The sequence below is a fragment of the Gigantopelta aegis genome, chromosome 4 (assembly GCF_016097555.1).
Source record: "Gigantopelta aegis isolate Gae_Host chromosome 4, Gae_host_genome, whole genome shotgun sequence".
Taxonomy (NCBI): Eukaryota; Metazoa; Mollusca; class Gastropoda; order Neomphalida; family Peltospiridae; genus Gigantopelta; species Gigantopelta aegis.
The window spans coordinates 52,164,809-52,179,397 of record NC_054702.1 but is presented as its reverse complement, the minus strand read 5'-3'; the positions used below and the strand labels follow the sequence as shown (position 1 = coordinate 52,179,397).

The 14,589-nt window shown below is 34.4% G+C and overlaps 1 protein-coding gene across 2 annotated transcripts in view; it reads right to left on the bottom strand.

Moving 5' to 3' along the window:
* Window positions 1–1,408: 1,408 nt before the first annotated feature.
* Window positions 1,409–14,589, bottom strand: part of LOC121370715 (TBC1 domain family member 15-like) — a 29,760-nt gene continuing 16,579 nt past the window's right edge. For both annotated transcript variants that reach the window (XM_041496127.1, XM_041496128.1), the window contains 10 exons: window positions 12,342–12,536; window positions 11,276–11,404; window positions 10,084–10,187; window positions 8,746–8,840; window positions 8,427–8,543; window positions 7,705–7,805; window positions 7,179–7,278; window positions 6,635–6,732; window positions 5,100–5,216; window positions 1,409–3,338 (listed from right to left, as the gene is read on the bottom strand). In XM_041496127.1, coding sequence (XP_041352061.1) covers window positions 3,003–3,338; window positions 5,100–5,216; window positions 6,635–6,732; window positions 7,179–7,278; window positions 7,705–7,805; window positions 8,427–8,543; window positions 8,746–8,840; window positions 10,084–10,187; window positions 11,276–11,404; window positions 12,342–12,536 — 1,392 coding nt within the window. In that variant the 3' untranslated portion in view covers window positions 1,409–3,002. The remainder of the gene's footprint in view (window positions 3,339–5,099; window positions 5,217–6,634; window positions 6,733–7,178; window positions 7,279–7,704; window positions 7,806–8,426; window positions 8,544–8,745; window positions 8,841–10,083; window positions 10,188–11,275; window positions 11,405–12,341; window positions 12,537–14,589) is intronic.

The window sequence follows — 14,589 nt, the reverse complement described above, 5'->3', positions numbered from 1 at the left end:
TACATATTACACGAACTATTATAATCTAAATGAGGTATCACTCACAAAGTAAGTATACAATAATAATTTGATTTCATATTTGTTTATACACATATGTAAATAATAAATTTGGAAAAGTCATTAAAACTCCCCAAGTAATTCATTGTCTAATTAAAACGATTCATTTTGAGAAGATCTTTGCATCATAGATCTTAATAGTGGTATTGCATGATGTGAAGAATCTATTTTTAGGCATTCAACATATTTTTAGCTGTACGTAATAATCACATTATTCAGTGAGAATTCTTTTACTTTGCATTATTTATTTTTCAAAATGTTATACATGTATATTCAAGAAGAAAAAAAAATCTTAACCTAGGAAGTTTTATCTTGTGAATGATGCATCAAATATCTTAGAAATAAATAAAGTCATCTTAAGAGCTGGTTGCATAGTTAATAAAAAACCCAACATATTATATACTATTAAATTTTTATTTATTTAATAACAATATTTTTTATCAGCTGTTTGCAGTTACCAAAAAATAGGTTAAATGTACCGTGCTAGTTTCCATACACAGACAAAAAGACACTCTTCACCTCTAAAATACAGGAAATCTAACTTCGGAAGTCTGACATTATGCAGATCACAGCCAAATCTAAACTCCTATTACAGAATTAGATACATCTCAAAGTACCTGTAACCAAAGATAACTGTTGACTGGATAAACTAATCACAGAAAAAAATAGCATGATACGTCGGAACACCTGTAGAAATTGTTTTCGCTTGAATTTAACAGGAAGCAAAATACCTTAAGTTCAATGATTTGTATATGATTATTTCAAAATTCATATCTAATGAAATAAATACACAGCCCAAGCATAAAAATAAAGCTATTAGAACGCTCCTAACACTAGTAACAGCATTAGCAAGGTTTTTTATTTTTGGTCCAAGAAAAATTCTGCCATGATTTTCTTTTGGTTTGTTAATGGTTTAAGATAGGACAGTACACAATGTCATGTAGTGTATTGCACATCAGTTCGTTTCACCAAGTTGAGTTTACAGGTATATTTGAGTCATCGGACTGACCAAGATATATTATACACATTTGTTTTAAATTTCAGCACTGGCTTATCTCTCTAAGGCTCAAAGTAAAGTTTGTTTTGTTTCATTTAACAACGCCACTAGAGCACATTGATTTTTATCTTATCATCGGCTATTGGACGTCAAACATATGGTCATTCTGACAGTTTTTTTTAGGAAACCCGCTGTCGCCACATAGGCTACTCTTTTACGACAGGCAGCAAGGGATCTTTTATTTGTGCTTCCCACAGGCAGGATAGCACAAACCATGACCTTTGTTGAACCAGTTATGGATCACTGGTTGGTGCAAGTGGTTTACACCTACTAATTGAGCCTTGCGGAACACTCACTGAGGGTTTAGAGTCGGTATCTGGATTAAAAATATCATGCCTCGACTGGGATCCAAACCCAGTACCTACCAGCCTGTAGACCAATGGCCTAACCACGACACCACTGAGGCCGGTCCCTCTCTAAGGCTCATGTTTACTGACTATCTTAACTGTATATTACAATTTGATCAACTTGAAAGTAATCAATGGAATGTTTCACTCAAGACAAGCTCGGAGTAAAAAATATAATCTGGGTCATCTCTTCTGGATAGTGGGTTAGTGGCAAGTTGTTAGTGCTTAGTGAGAGATGTTAAGTGTAGTATACCTATATTTCTTCAATGAACCATTAAAACTCACTTTAAAAAATAAATTTAAAATGTATTTCCAATTTTTAGAATGGAATTAGTGAACAGGCAATTGCCTATATCAACACCATTAACTCACTCTTAGTAGGAGCAGGTACTGGGCTGCGAACCCAGAACCTACCAGCCTTAATCCCAACAGAGTAAACACGATGCCACAGACACAGGTGATGCAGGCCAATTAATGTCATTATTTAACTGGATGGTTTCTACAATTGGTCATAGATGACCTTTATGTACAATACAATCTGACTTGGCCATAAACTAGTGCAGGCAGTTACTGTAGCTGTCAGCAGATGAACAGCATAACAAGATCCTTCTGGTACTGTACTGGTCGTGGGTTCAATCAGAGGTCAATTTACTGGATATAGAACAATGTCTATTTTGTAACACAAAATATATATCATCACATCATAATGCTATAAATAGAATTTACGGGACATTAAAAAAAAAAAAGTACCTAAAAAAAAAGCAGACAGATTTGGAAAAAAAACATTACACATAATTAATGTCCACCATTGGTTCTCTTAGATTTTACATGCACAGTTGCAACCACTTGAATAGGAATAATGTTCATATTAGTTTGAAATTTATCTGTGGAGAAAAACTTTAGATAATTTGTTTTGCTTACAATATCATACAATTAAATTATAATACTGACTTCCCCATATGTATGTAAAATCACAACATTACAATTCATATAACATAATGTTAAAAAGACAACAAAAAACAATTTGATTTTAATAACTGAAAACCTTCACATTTGCATTTAATATATTGAAGGCAAGCATATCTTTCAGGCAAAGACTATTTCCATGATTTTGCATTGAACTATACATTGTTTGGTACATAATATAATTATGTTTGGTACCATACACTATTACTCAAAATATAATGAACATATTATAAATCCAATAAGAACATTCAATCTGTGGGATGAAACCATAGGCCATGGTTCATCCAGCTCTGGTTCTGGTACAGGTCGTCGTCTTCCATAGCATTAAACAAAAACAATTACTTTCTAAAGTTCACATTTCAGAACTTATTACAAACACCATGAAATGAACCTCCAATACAGTTTTAATCCACATACGAAACAGTTTTTTAATCAAGCTTTCCAGAAAATCGGTCCAACTGTTGATTATATTTCCAAGCAGAAAACTTCTTCTCTGGAATAATAAATTACATGTACAGAGAGAGAGAGAGAGAGAGAGAGAGAGAAAAGAAAGACCAAGAATTGCAGCCTATCCCTCAGTGAACAAACGTGGCTTCTCCGGTTTCTGTCAATATTTCAATACTACTGTCGTCCGGCGTCGTTACCATGCTTCCTTTGCCTGAACTGCAAGCGCTGTGGTCATTTGTCAGCAGTGGCAGATCTAGCTGAGGGTGTGAGTCCCCGAACAAAGGGGTGGTAGACGGAGTTGTTTGACTGGAACCCGACATGGAACTCTGTGGTGAAGACGTGAGGCCGAGGATTTCTTTGACCGTGACTGGAAGTTTTTTGTACGTCTTTAGCTGTAGGAAGATGCCCTCCGCCTTCTTCAACGTATCCTCCAATGGTATCGACAAGCTGATGTCATTTATGTGCTGAAAAAAAACCCGTGTAGCAAATAAATTATTGCTAAATTTTAAGATTATAGTTAAAGCCATTACCAAATAATCTTAGATTTTTTTTTTAAATTTCTGTTTGCCTTGAGGATAAAGGCACATTTAACAAAATTTGGTTATCTCCCCAATGTTTATGTTTGATATGCGATATTTCCCATGTCCTGGAAATATAAAATAAAATTCCACCCCCACCAACCACATTGGTGATAAAAATGTAGCAATTAAATTATAATGGCCTAACATTTGTTTAACAGAGGAACATTTTTCCATTAGGTCAGGTCAGGTCAGGTCAGGTCAGGTCAGGTCACAGGGTTTAACGTGCACATTCAGAACAAGCTGTTGAGGTGTATGCCTGTCATGGGTGCAGGTGTCGGCCTGGGCCTGCTCCGCCACCAAGGACAGGATTTGTCCATTAGCAGCAAGGGATCTTTTATACACACTTTCCCACAGAGAGGATAGCTCATAGCATGGCCACTGATACACCTGTCATGGGACACTGATAGGGATAGGGAAAAGTACAATGGGTCCACCAACAGGGTACAATCCTATGAAACAAGCACCTAAGGAGATGCTCTACCACCTGTGTTAGATCCCGACCTTTTGAAGATTAAATGCACAATACTATTTAATCTTATTATTATGGTAAATGTGTGAGATTTTTTTCACAATTACAAATGGTACATATTAACACAGACTGGCATGTGCTGTCGAGTCTGTTGAAAAGTACACATAAAAACCCACATGTCATACCAGTTATTTTAAAAGCAACTTATGTGATGACAAAAAAGTTTGTATCTTGTCGTATAAACACTGTTTCACATTCTAGTATAACAACATTAACATGGCCAATAATGGCAATGTTCTGACACGCTAAACAAACATTGTCTTACTTATCTCTTAACCCTTCTATGACAGCAAGAGATGCACTGCTATTACTTGGACGTCTTAAATGTCTAGAAACCCTTCAACACATTTTAAACTACGACTGTGAGATATATAACAATGGTTATTTCTCATAGAGAGAAACAAAGTAAACCTGCTATTGCCAAATAGGCTACTCTTAACAATAAAGAAGCAAGGAATCTGTACTTTCTCACAGATAGGACAGTACATACCACAACATTTGTTGTGCCAGTCATGGGCCATTGGTTGGAATGGGGGAAAAAACTCATGTCCATCAAAGGCTATTGATCCTGCAAACCACCGCACACATGCGAACACTCTACCACTGAGCTACATCCTTCCTCTTAAACAGTAGATCACATGAAACGAAGATTAAAAATCAATCTGTGTTTTTCAAATATTAACTGAACATACCTTGAGGATTTCTGTAAAACCAAAACAGCACATACCTTAAGTATTTCTGTAAAACCAAAACTGTACATACCTTGAGGATTTATGTAAAAATAAAACTGCACGTTCATTGAAGATTTCTGTAAAACCATAACAGTTACTGTAGATATCTAAGATTTTATAAACCAAAACTGTACATACCTTGAGGATTTCTGTAAAACTAAAACTGCACATACCTTCATGATTTCTGTAAAACCAAATGTCAACATACCTTGAGGATTTCTATACAACCAAAAACTCAAAATATGTTGAGGATTTCTGTAAAACCAAAACTGCACATACCTTCAGGATTTCTGTAAAACCAAATTTCATCATACCTTGAAGATTTCTTTACCACCAAAACTCAACATACCTTCAGGATTTCTGTAAAACCAAAATTCAACATACCTTCAAGATTTCTGTAAAACCAAAACTGCTCTCCATGAGGGTTGACTTTTCTGAATCAAGAATTGCCAGACTGATCACAAGATGAAAGTTCTTACATGGTCTGTCAGTCCATACAATCTAAGAAATGAGATAGATATATTTGTCATATGAGATTTTTTTTTATTTGATGTTTTTATTTTATTCCGCTACCCCCCTTTCCTTTATATAGTTTGACATCCATCTAATTTCTTCCCAATCTGGCAGCTATCTTTCAACTTCTTTCACTGTCCACCTCCACATCCCAGTCCTCGTCTCTCCAACTGCGACAGGTGCTCGTCTGTTGTGGCTATCTGTGCCACACACCTGCCATTCTCCATCAGCTTTTGGCTGTGGGCTTAGTCTGACCATTTCAGGGAGTGTTCAGTAGTTACTTCTGGCATTGTTACCACCTACTATGCTCCCCTACTACTGGCATTTGTTAGTACTGTGGGTCACACCAACTTTATTAGTGGCAGAGGACAAGGATGCCAGGTGGGTGCAGGGAAGTACAGAGACTGCATCGATGGAGGAAGTTGAGACAGGTAAGTGATGGTGTCGCCAGTCAAAAGACATTGGCCAGTCAAAAGACAGAGTCGGAAGAAACTGACAAATCGGGTCAAAAAAGATTGAAATTGTGGGAGAAATTGAAAAGTGTTTTATATTAAGACAATGAGAATGTTAGGCAGAGGGTGATAGATAGGAAAGATGAATAAAAGTGTGAGCCAGCTTTGATGGGATTTGAACCACTGCCGTCAGCTTGATTGTCCAGCAGCTTATCAACTAGACCACGGAGCTCACTTTTATGAGATTATTTATATATTTATTATACGACAGGTATCATATGATATAAAATAACATATGCTATCTTTTTGTTAAATCACAGTTTCAGAATTTGGTAACTTTGCACATTACAGGCAAATGAGATGTATGCAAATTATCCAAGTTGCAGTACTATAACATCAATTCTAAAAACAAAATCATCACTGCCAGTATAATCTTTGACCCTCAATTATTCTGTTTTGACAGAATGTAGTAAAATCTATCCAAAATGAATTAATCATATGAGTGAAAAGAATGATCATGAAATATTTCCAAGAAAACTGTGGAAATAAACATACTGAGGCAAAAAATAATTGAAAAACACCCTCAGTGCCAACTTGAATACCTAGAATAGTACTTTTCAGTCCAATTTTGGAATAATACTGCTACGAAAAGAAAAAAACTGATAAATATTTATCCAAAATATATTTGGATTTTTTCTTCTTCTTCATGGACAACTTTCAAAAACGTTTCCATCTCTATAACCCTCTTTGGAAATATGGGTGACAGATATGTCCCAATCTGAAGCCAATATCTAAAAGATAATAGCAGCTACTTTTCCATTGTGATAAGGGTATCTATTTCAGGTTGCCTAATTACCTCATCATCCAGTACCAAAACAAAATGCAATTATACATTTAAAGCTGTAAATTTGTCTTTAAAATACAATAAAGTACATATAGTAGACAAATACTCACTTCCCAGAGTCTTTGTATTTCATGAAAATGGAATTCTCTTTTGAACATTATCAAAATCCATCGGAAGCAGAAGTAGAAATTTCCAGAATCATGACTTTCTGTAGAGAAAACAACCACAATGAAGGCTTATTAAGTTTAAGTAGAATAAGAGTAACATGTTTAAAATTCATTTGTTTCTCGATGATTAAGTCACATTAAATTTTCCCTCAATTTCATCACATGGTAAGCTTGAATAAATCCAAAACTAAAATAAATATTATAGATTCTAAATAAAACTGGTAGTTTACAATGAATATTATATGTAATTAAGATTCTTATGACCTTATTCGGGCAGATTCCACTGTAAACATTTTTTTAGTGCTTATAACCATTAAGGTTCAAGCATGCTGTCCTGGACACACACCTCAGCTATCTGGGCTGTCTGTTGCCAGTGATTACTTGTCACATTGATATCTATTTGCTAGACAGTGAAAAAAGAAGAATTATTTAGAAGTTGACCAAGTGTTTTACCCTAAGCTTATTCTCTGATTTTGACATGTCTTACCTAAATAGTTACACAATTCAGGATCATAGACCTGCATCAATTTGTGTATCTGTGCCAACTGAACTTTCATACCATTTTGGTCCATCTCAAAATTACCACACTAGAAACAAAAAACATATCACCATATCACTCTCATACAACAAAATTTTATATAGATTTACAGTTAATAAATATTAAAGAATGACTAACCTAATGCATAATTAAACTAAAATCATCACACTCAAAAATAAGGGGAAAAAAGTAAAGTATCTTCTGTGAGAATTAAAAAAGGATATTATTAAAATTTAGAAATTGAGAAATTCCAATGTAAGTTCCGCCATCTACAGATTATGTAATTATAACACATTGGAAGTGGTGTGACTGGGGAAACATTGATCCCAAACTCTGAAGCTGAGGTGATTCGCATATGTGCCTCCCCCACTGAAAGAGGAATTAACAGCTTTCCCCTCCCCCCAGTTGCTGACATGTTCAGATGCTTATTTCACGTTTCCTAACAAGCTGAACTTAATTCTAACGTGCTACTTACCAATCTCTCCATGATGCCTGCAAAGCACCAAAATGAATCCACTTCATTTTCCATAACAACCAAGATAGGAGACAAGAGGTCACTCATTCCCTGAACATACCCTGTGAAAACATTTCTAAAATGTACTAAGATACCCTTGAAAACAATCTGATCCACCATCTTGCTAGTGGTTTAGACAGGAAAAGGTTTTGTATAATAAATATGATACTGTCTTAGACTCTTCAATTTAAATACTATTTCCTTACAATTAACTCAAATTGTGTACTGATTATGTGAAAAATAGAGATAAAGATAAAGATATAATATTAGGCATGAGTTCCTTACAAACATTTTACAGAAATATTTGTTAAATTAGTTTGAAAGCAAATATAAAATATCTTTTTAAAACAATTAACAATACCAGGCTCAGTACCACAATAGTGGGGGGAAAATTTCTAATATTACAAACATTTTACAGATGTTTGAAAGCGGATGAAGAAAAGAAAACAGGTACATATTCTCATTCAATAATAGGTGGGTTTTTTTACAAATGGATTTTGTAGGTGTACTTTCAAATGTTTTTTTACAACTTAAATCATTGAAAATGACCCAACTCAAAAATTTTATGATTTGTCAGACCTAGAAAATGACATTTGCAGATTCCATAGCTTTCCAGAATTATTATGACCCATTCAAATCCTGTACTGGATATACGCAGCATGAAAAACAGTGTTGAGACTTACCAAGATCGAAGTTGTACATACAGTACGTGATGAGGACATCGTTTAAGACCTGCAGGTTCTGATTGTTGTCCCCAGTGAAGAAAGACTGCGTTCTGTCGGTTCTAGTCACATCCTTGTCTGTAAACAAATACACAAGTATTTCCGTAGTTATATACTCAACATCTAACAATATTTAACATACTGAAAACTGTAACATCCAGGTGAGATAGAGCAAAGAACAAGTAATAGAGAACAACAAAAATCTGTTATTTTCACCAATAACAGGTAATACTTTATCACAATAAATTACTGTACCCCCACCCCCTTCAATAATACTTACCAATTAGTCCTTTCCTCTCCCTCAGCATGGCAAACCGTCTTTCTTGGTCTGCACTTATCGTCTTCCACTGGAGTTTCATTCGAAAGTAGTCATCTCTGAAAAAACATGGAAGGTGTAATAAGCATCAAATAAAATATTTAGTAACGAAATAATTTTTTTTTATCCCTTTTATTTACTGTTATTTCCAATTCATGTTAGTTCACAAAAACAAAAGACGTACAATTGTGTGAAACATGGTTACACAAATACACAATATACATGGTATAAAGATTTCACATAATATAATGATGTACTGCTTGATTGGACACAGTGGGACATTTGGCAGTGTGTTTCCTCCTTCAACCAAGTGTTGAAATATCATTTGTTAGAGATTTGCTGACGTATCATTAAATAAACATTCCTTTCTTTTCTGTACAACAGTCATATAGTTTGTTGAAATCAGAGGAGGCTGGCAGGTACTGGCCTTTCTAGCAAGTACTGGCTCCAAAAAAAAGAGTAAAGTTTGTTTTATTTAACGACGCCACTAGAGCACATTGATTTTTTATTTTATCATCGGCTATTGGACGTCAAACATATGGTCATTCTGACTGTTTTTTAGAGGAGGGATCTTTTATTTGCACTTCCCACAGGCAGGATAGCACAAACCATGGCCTTTGTTGAACCAGTTATGGATCACTAGTCAGTGCAAGTGGTTTACACCTACCCATTGAGCCTTGCGGAACACTCACTCAGGGTTTGGAGTCGGTAGCTGGATTAAAAATTCCATGCCTCGACTGGGATCCGAACCCAGTACCTACCAGCCTGTAGACCGATGGCCTAACCATGACGCCAACGTGGCCGGTGTACTGGCTCCAAGCCAGATAAGCTTTAATGGGAATGTAAAGCCACTACACAAATTTTACTCTCACCAATCACTACCCATTTGAACTTATTTTCGTGCCTATATCCAATTAAGGTTCAAGCACGCTGTCCTGGGCACACACACCTCAGCTATCTGGGTTGTCTGTCCAGGACAGTGGGTTAGTTGTTAGTAGTCAGTGAGAGAGAAGAGGGTGTAGTGGTCTTACACCTAACCAATGAGTCCGATGGCTTAACCATGACACCACCGAGGCTGCTAACCACTACCCAATGACCACCTCTCCTGAACAGATGACCCAAATAAGTCAGGACTCTACCTAGGATAGTATGTTTGAACCATAATTGGATATAGGCATGTTGAAAATAATTAAAAAGGACAAAACACCAATTGCATAGAATACTCACATAATACAAATATAATTTCAAGATTTGACAAATTGGATTTCCAGTATAACTAACAACAATGGTGTGAAATCTTACACTTTTCTTTTTCTCAGCTCTTGTCGTGTTTTATAAGTGGAGTCCCAGCTGTAGTAATCTAAGAGAAACTTCCACACCTCACTTCGCAGTGTGCTTTCCACACCCTGAAAATGAAAGTCAGTATGAGCTGAATAAGTTTTTATATCTATTTGCTGAGAATATTTTGTCAAAATATGTTAGTTGTCATGAAGTAAATTAGATATAAACAGAGAATAACTATGCAGGATATTGGATTTACACTGTGAAGGTAAGAATCGGGAACTTCACAAGGCTTGTCTAGTGAAAATCCTCATTTATTCTGAACAGAATACAGCTGATATTCTATGTCATTAATCTTAAGAAACCAAACCTTTTGCAGTATGATATTTTATACAAGATTCATGATTTAATTTGGGGGTTTTTAATATTAAATTTGTCCAGTTAAAATATATTTTTAAAAATCTTAATTTTATAAATAAACATGCATGGCATATTTCATGTGCACCACTGTTCTGTTAGCATGTCAGTTATTCTAATTTAACTTCATGCAAACTGTCAATAGACTAGGGTGAGACACTAGGTTTTAAAATTGACATTTGCCAGCTATTTACAATTTTGTTTTAACTTATTTTGGAACTTGAAAAATACTATTATTCGCTGCAAAATATATTAGTTTAAAATACATTAAATTTTATAATGTTAGTATTGTACAGAACAGTAGGACCATGTTAAAATTATGTTATTTACTGGTTATGCAAATATAATTTATATCAACAAACAACTGGTTAGCCAAGTAAAAATCATGCATACTAACTTCTGGTTAACTAACATTTTGAAATACTGTTCTTTGCACATGTAAGACACATAACATTACTTCCATATACTGTAATGGAACTAAAGGTGCAAAATGTAATTACAAATCAAGTCCAAAGTAAACGAGCCAAAACATGCTTACATCATAGGACAACTGATTATCTGCTAAATGCTTATCACCTCACTTTAACAGTTGTGCTTATCTGTCAATACAAACAGTGGTTCAGGATAAAGGCAAACAACATATCACTTCGGTAGGCTTTATTGATTTAAAATACGCAATGAAAAATGAATACAATTTCAAAACTGACAAAAGAGTTCGTTCTGCTAATTCAAAAATATTTAGTTAACATTTCACATTTACTAAACAGTGTATAGAAGATGTTTGCCCTGTACACACCCCTCTGAATATAATATCCTTGACACGGTCCACATCCTTTATCCTTCCCTCGCTGTCCAGCATTGAAGTCCACTGACTCGAGTTCAAGGGGTCACCACGGGTTACTTCAGGACGAGGTGGAAGTTTTGTCTAAAAAAAAACAAAAAAATTAAATTAAAAAAAATCAAGGACTAACTATTTTATTTTCTGAAAACTTTTCACACTGAATACTTTTCAAAAAGATACTCAGTCATGTATAAATGAAGTAATATATAGAAAAATAGAAATATCACCATATGTTTTTAAAAAACTTAAGTCTCAACCGAATACTCATACAAACAATTTAATTGGCGTTTAGTGTGCATTACTACAGAAAAAAAGATAAACTATATAACAATGTAAGAACACAGCTCCATTAACTTAAAAAATATATATACAACTCTAGGAATCAAAATGCTTAAAATAAAAACAACTGCATTAATCTGAAAACACTGAAAATATGAATAAGACAACAATCATTGCAGTATGAATCTGTAAGTATTTAAAATGTACAAAAGAAAACAATTCTACCAATTTCGGAAAGGTCAAAAGATAGCAGAACACAATTCCATCAATCTAAACAGTGGGATTTAATTTTTTTTTTTTTTACATACATGAAGAAGAGAAGACCACTCCAAACAATGTCGAAAATGTGACACCATAAATCCTTGAATAGAAACGACCCAGCCTCTATTCAAGGCAGGCTTCCTTTTTTTTTTCCCATGCAAAATGTTCTAACACAGCCTTGTTTTCAAATCTGCTAATGTAGGCTTGCAAATCTATCTTTTCCTTTCATGTTATTCTCGCCATGTTGTTACAAGCTTTTGACATCATCCAACAGAAGTGAGGAGTTTAATGTAGCCATTAACCTGACAAAGCTACAGTAGCAGAAACAGGGCTTTATATAAGGAAGGCTTCTATTCAAGGCAGGCTTCTATTTGTTTCCTGACCCGGCCTTTAATCCAGGCAGGATTCTGTTCAAGACAGGCCTTTATTCAAGCATTTACGGTACCTCAAATTCAACAAGTCTAAAAAGCATTGTGTTTACCTTTGTGATGACCTCAAAGCCTGGCTCATCCTGGTGACTAATTTCCATGCCTGGGATGTCTTCCTGTAGTAACTCGGCCAGTTCATCCCTCGGTCGCATGGTTGGGTTTGTGTCTTGTAGCAACACATCACGCAAATAGTTGGTCACCTTCGAGAAGCTACCCATTGTAGTGACATATGGATCTTTAATGAATTTCTGAAAGTATCAATTATTTTGCTATGAGTAAAACAATTTAACATACTAATACCCGATGGCAGTAGTGATGGCAGTTTCCAGCCTTCACCAACTTTATCCACATTGTTATCTAAACAGAAAGTACAAATGTACATGATGTACTTTAGCATTTGTAGCATAATAAATGAAATTTCTGCATTTTCTTCACTTCAAAAACATCTATTCTCCATAATGAACTACTGGTATAGTTGGTTCAATCACATTATTTTTAATGATTCACTATAATTACAGTCTGGCATCTCAATACAAGAGTACCGGTAAGGTACCTATCCTGTCAAAAGTAGGTCACAGTGACCAAGTTACATTGTACCTGCATACTAGGTTTGATGATCCTACATTGTATATGAACTGATAAGAAAGATGTGGCCTGAACAAGAATGTCTTGTAATGTGCTGTATTGTGTTTAAAGTAGGTCATGGTGACCTAGTTATGGTATGCGATACACTGCCATCCCATGTTATATGTACATGCAAGATTTGATGTATCCTATATGAATTGATACAAAAATATTTGCTCTGGAAATGAAAACAATATGGACAGACGGATGGACACCATACCATAATATGACCCATTACAGACAGGCTTTAAAAAAAAAAAATTCACAATTATGGCAGAATAAAGAACATGTTAATAATTTTCTCTTTTCATGAATACCTAACCTCACCTCTCACTTAAGCACACATATCCGACCATAGTGAAATCTAGAACTTCCCACACATGGCAAAATCTATGAAATGTATTTACCATATCCACACTATACTATTATTATGAACAATAATTTGACTGCTAAGTATTTCATTTCAGTTTCCTGAGAGGATATATACTGATCATGTTATTCTCATGTATGTGTCAAAGTTGCCAAACAGTAAACACTGATAAAAAAAACTGATATAGGAAAAGGAAATTAACAAGTCAACACATTTTAAAACAACAATAAGAGGTACTATAATCATGGATCTTTTCATGTTTAACGCATTTATATTCGTTTTATATCCAACATTTTATCTGATATGTCTCCAATAAACTTAATATTTGCTTTACAGTTGAATAATGTGCAAAAGTCACATTGTGTATAATTGACATTTACAATAATTAAAAAATATTCAGTAACTGTTAAATAATTCATACTTAAATGCACTGTTATGGATGCACTGTTACGGGCTTCCATCGTTAGAAAAAAGGTAAGTTGGAACCCAAAAACAAGATATTAATAAAGTGAAAACAACTAAAAACAGGAGGCTAAACTTAAAGATCAAGATATAAAAATCAATCTACATTACTAATATTTATCTTTACTAATATTTATCAATCTACAAAATAATATTTTTTTCTTTTCTTTACCCCTTAAAAAAAGGGTAAGAAAAGAAAAAGAAAAAGCAACCACTGTTGTCCATTTGTGTTAAAAGGGAACAAATGAATTGGTGCATAACTTCATGATGAATCAAGTTAATCTTCATATAAAACCACATTATCCAGTTTCAAACCATGTAACATTTTTCACAAAAACATTCTATGTAAATAAAAAAGTTATGAATGGGAATTACGAATTCCCATCAAATTGCATAGATTAAATCTTCTTTTTTGATAAGGAATGACGGCAACTGATGGAACAGCCAATATAAAGCATTCACAATTCTACTTTTAGTCTCAATGTATTGCATTATTGATTTTTTTTTCCATTGACAATACAAATGTAGTTGCATACATTGTTCTAAAAATGGTATTTAATCTATATAATTTGATGGTAATTTGTTCAGAAACTTTTTTTTATTTTCATAGAATAAAAAAAATTAAAAAAAATTGAGTTGGTAAAGGTTTAATACATAATAATGTTATTATACAAATTTTAAATCTATTTGTTATTGGGGTGGTGGGATCTAGCCTAATGGTAAAGTGCTCGCCTAATATGTGCTGTCGGTCTATGATTGTTCCCTGCTGGTGTCCCACTGGGCTATTTCTCATTCCAACCAGTTCACCACAACTGGTAATATGTGGCATATCAAAGGCTGTGGTA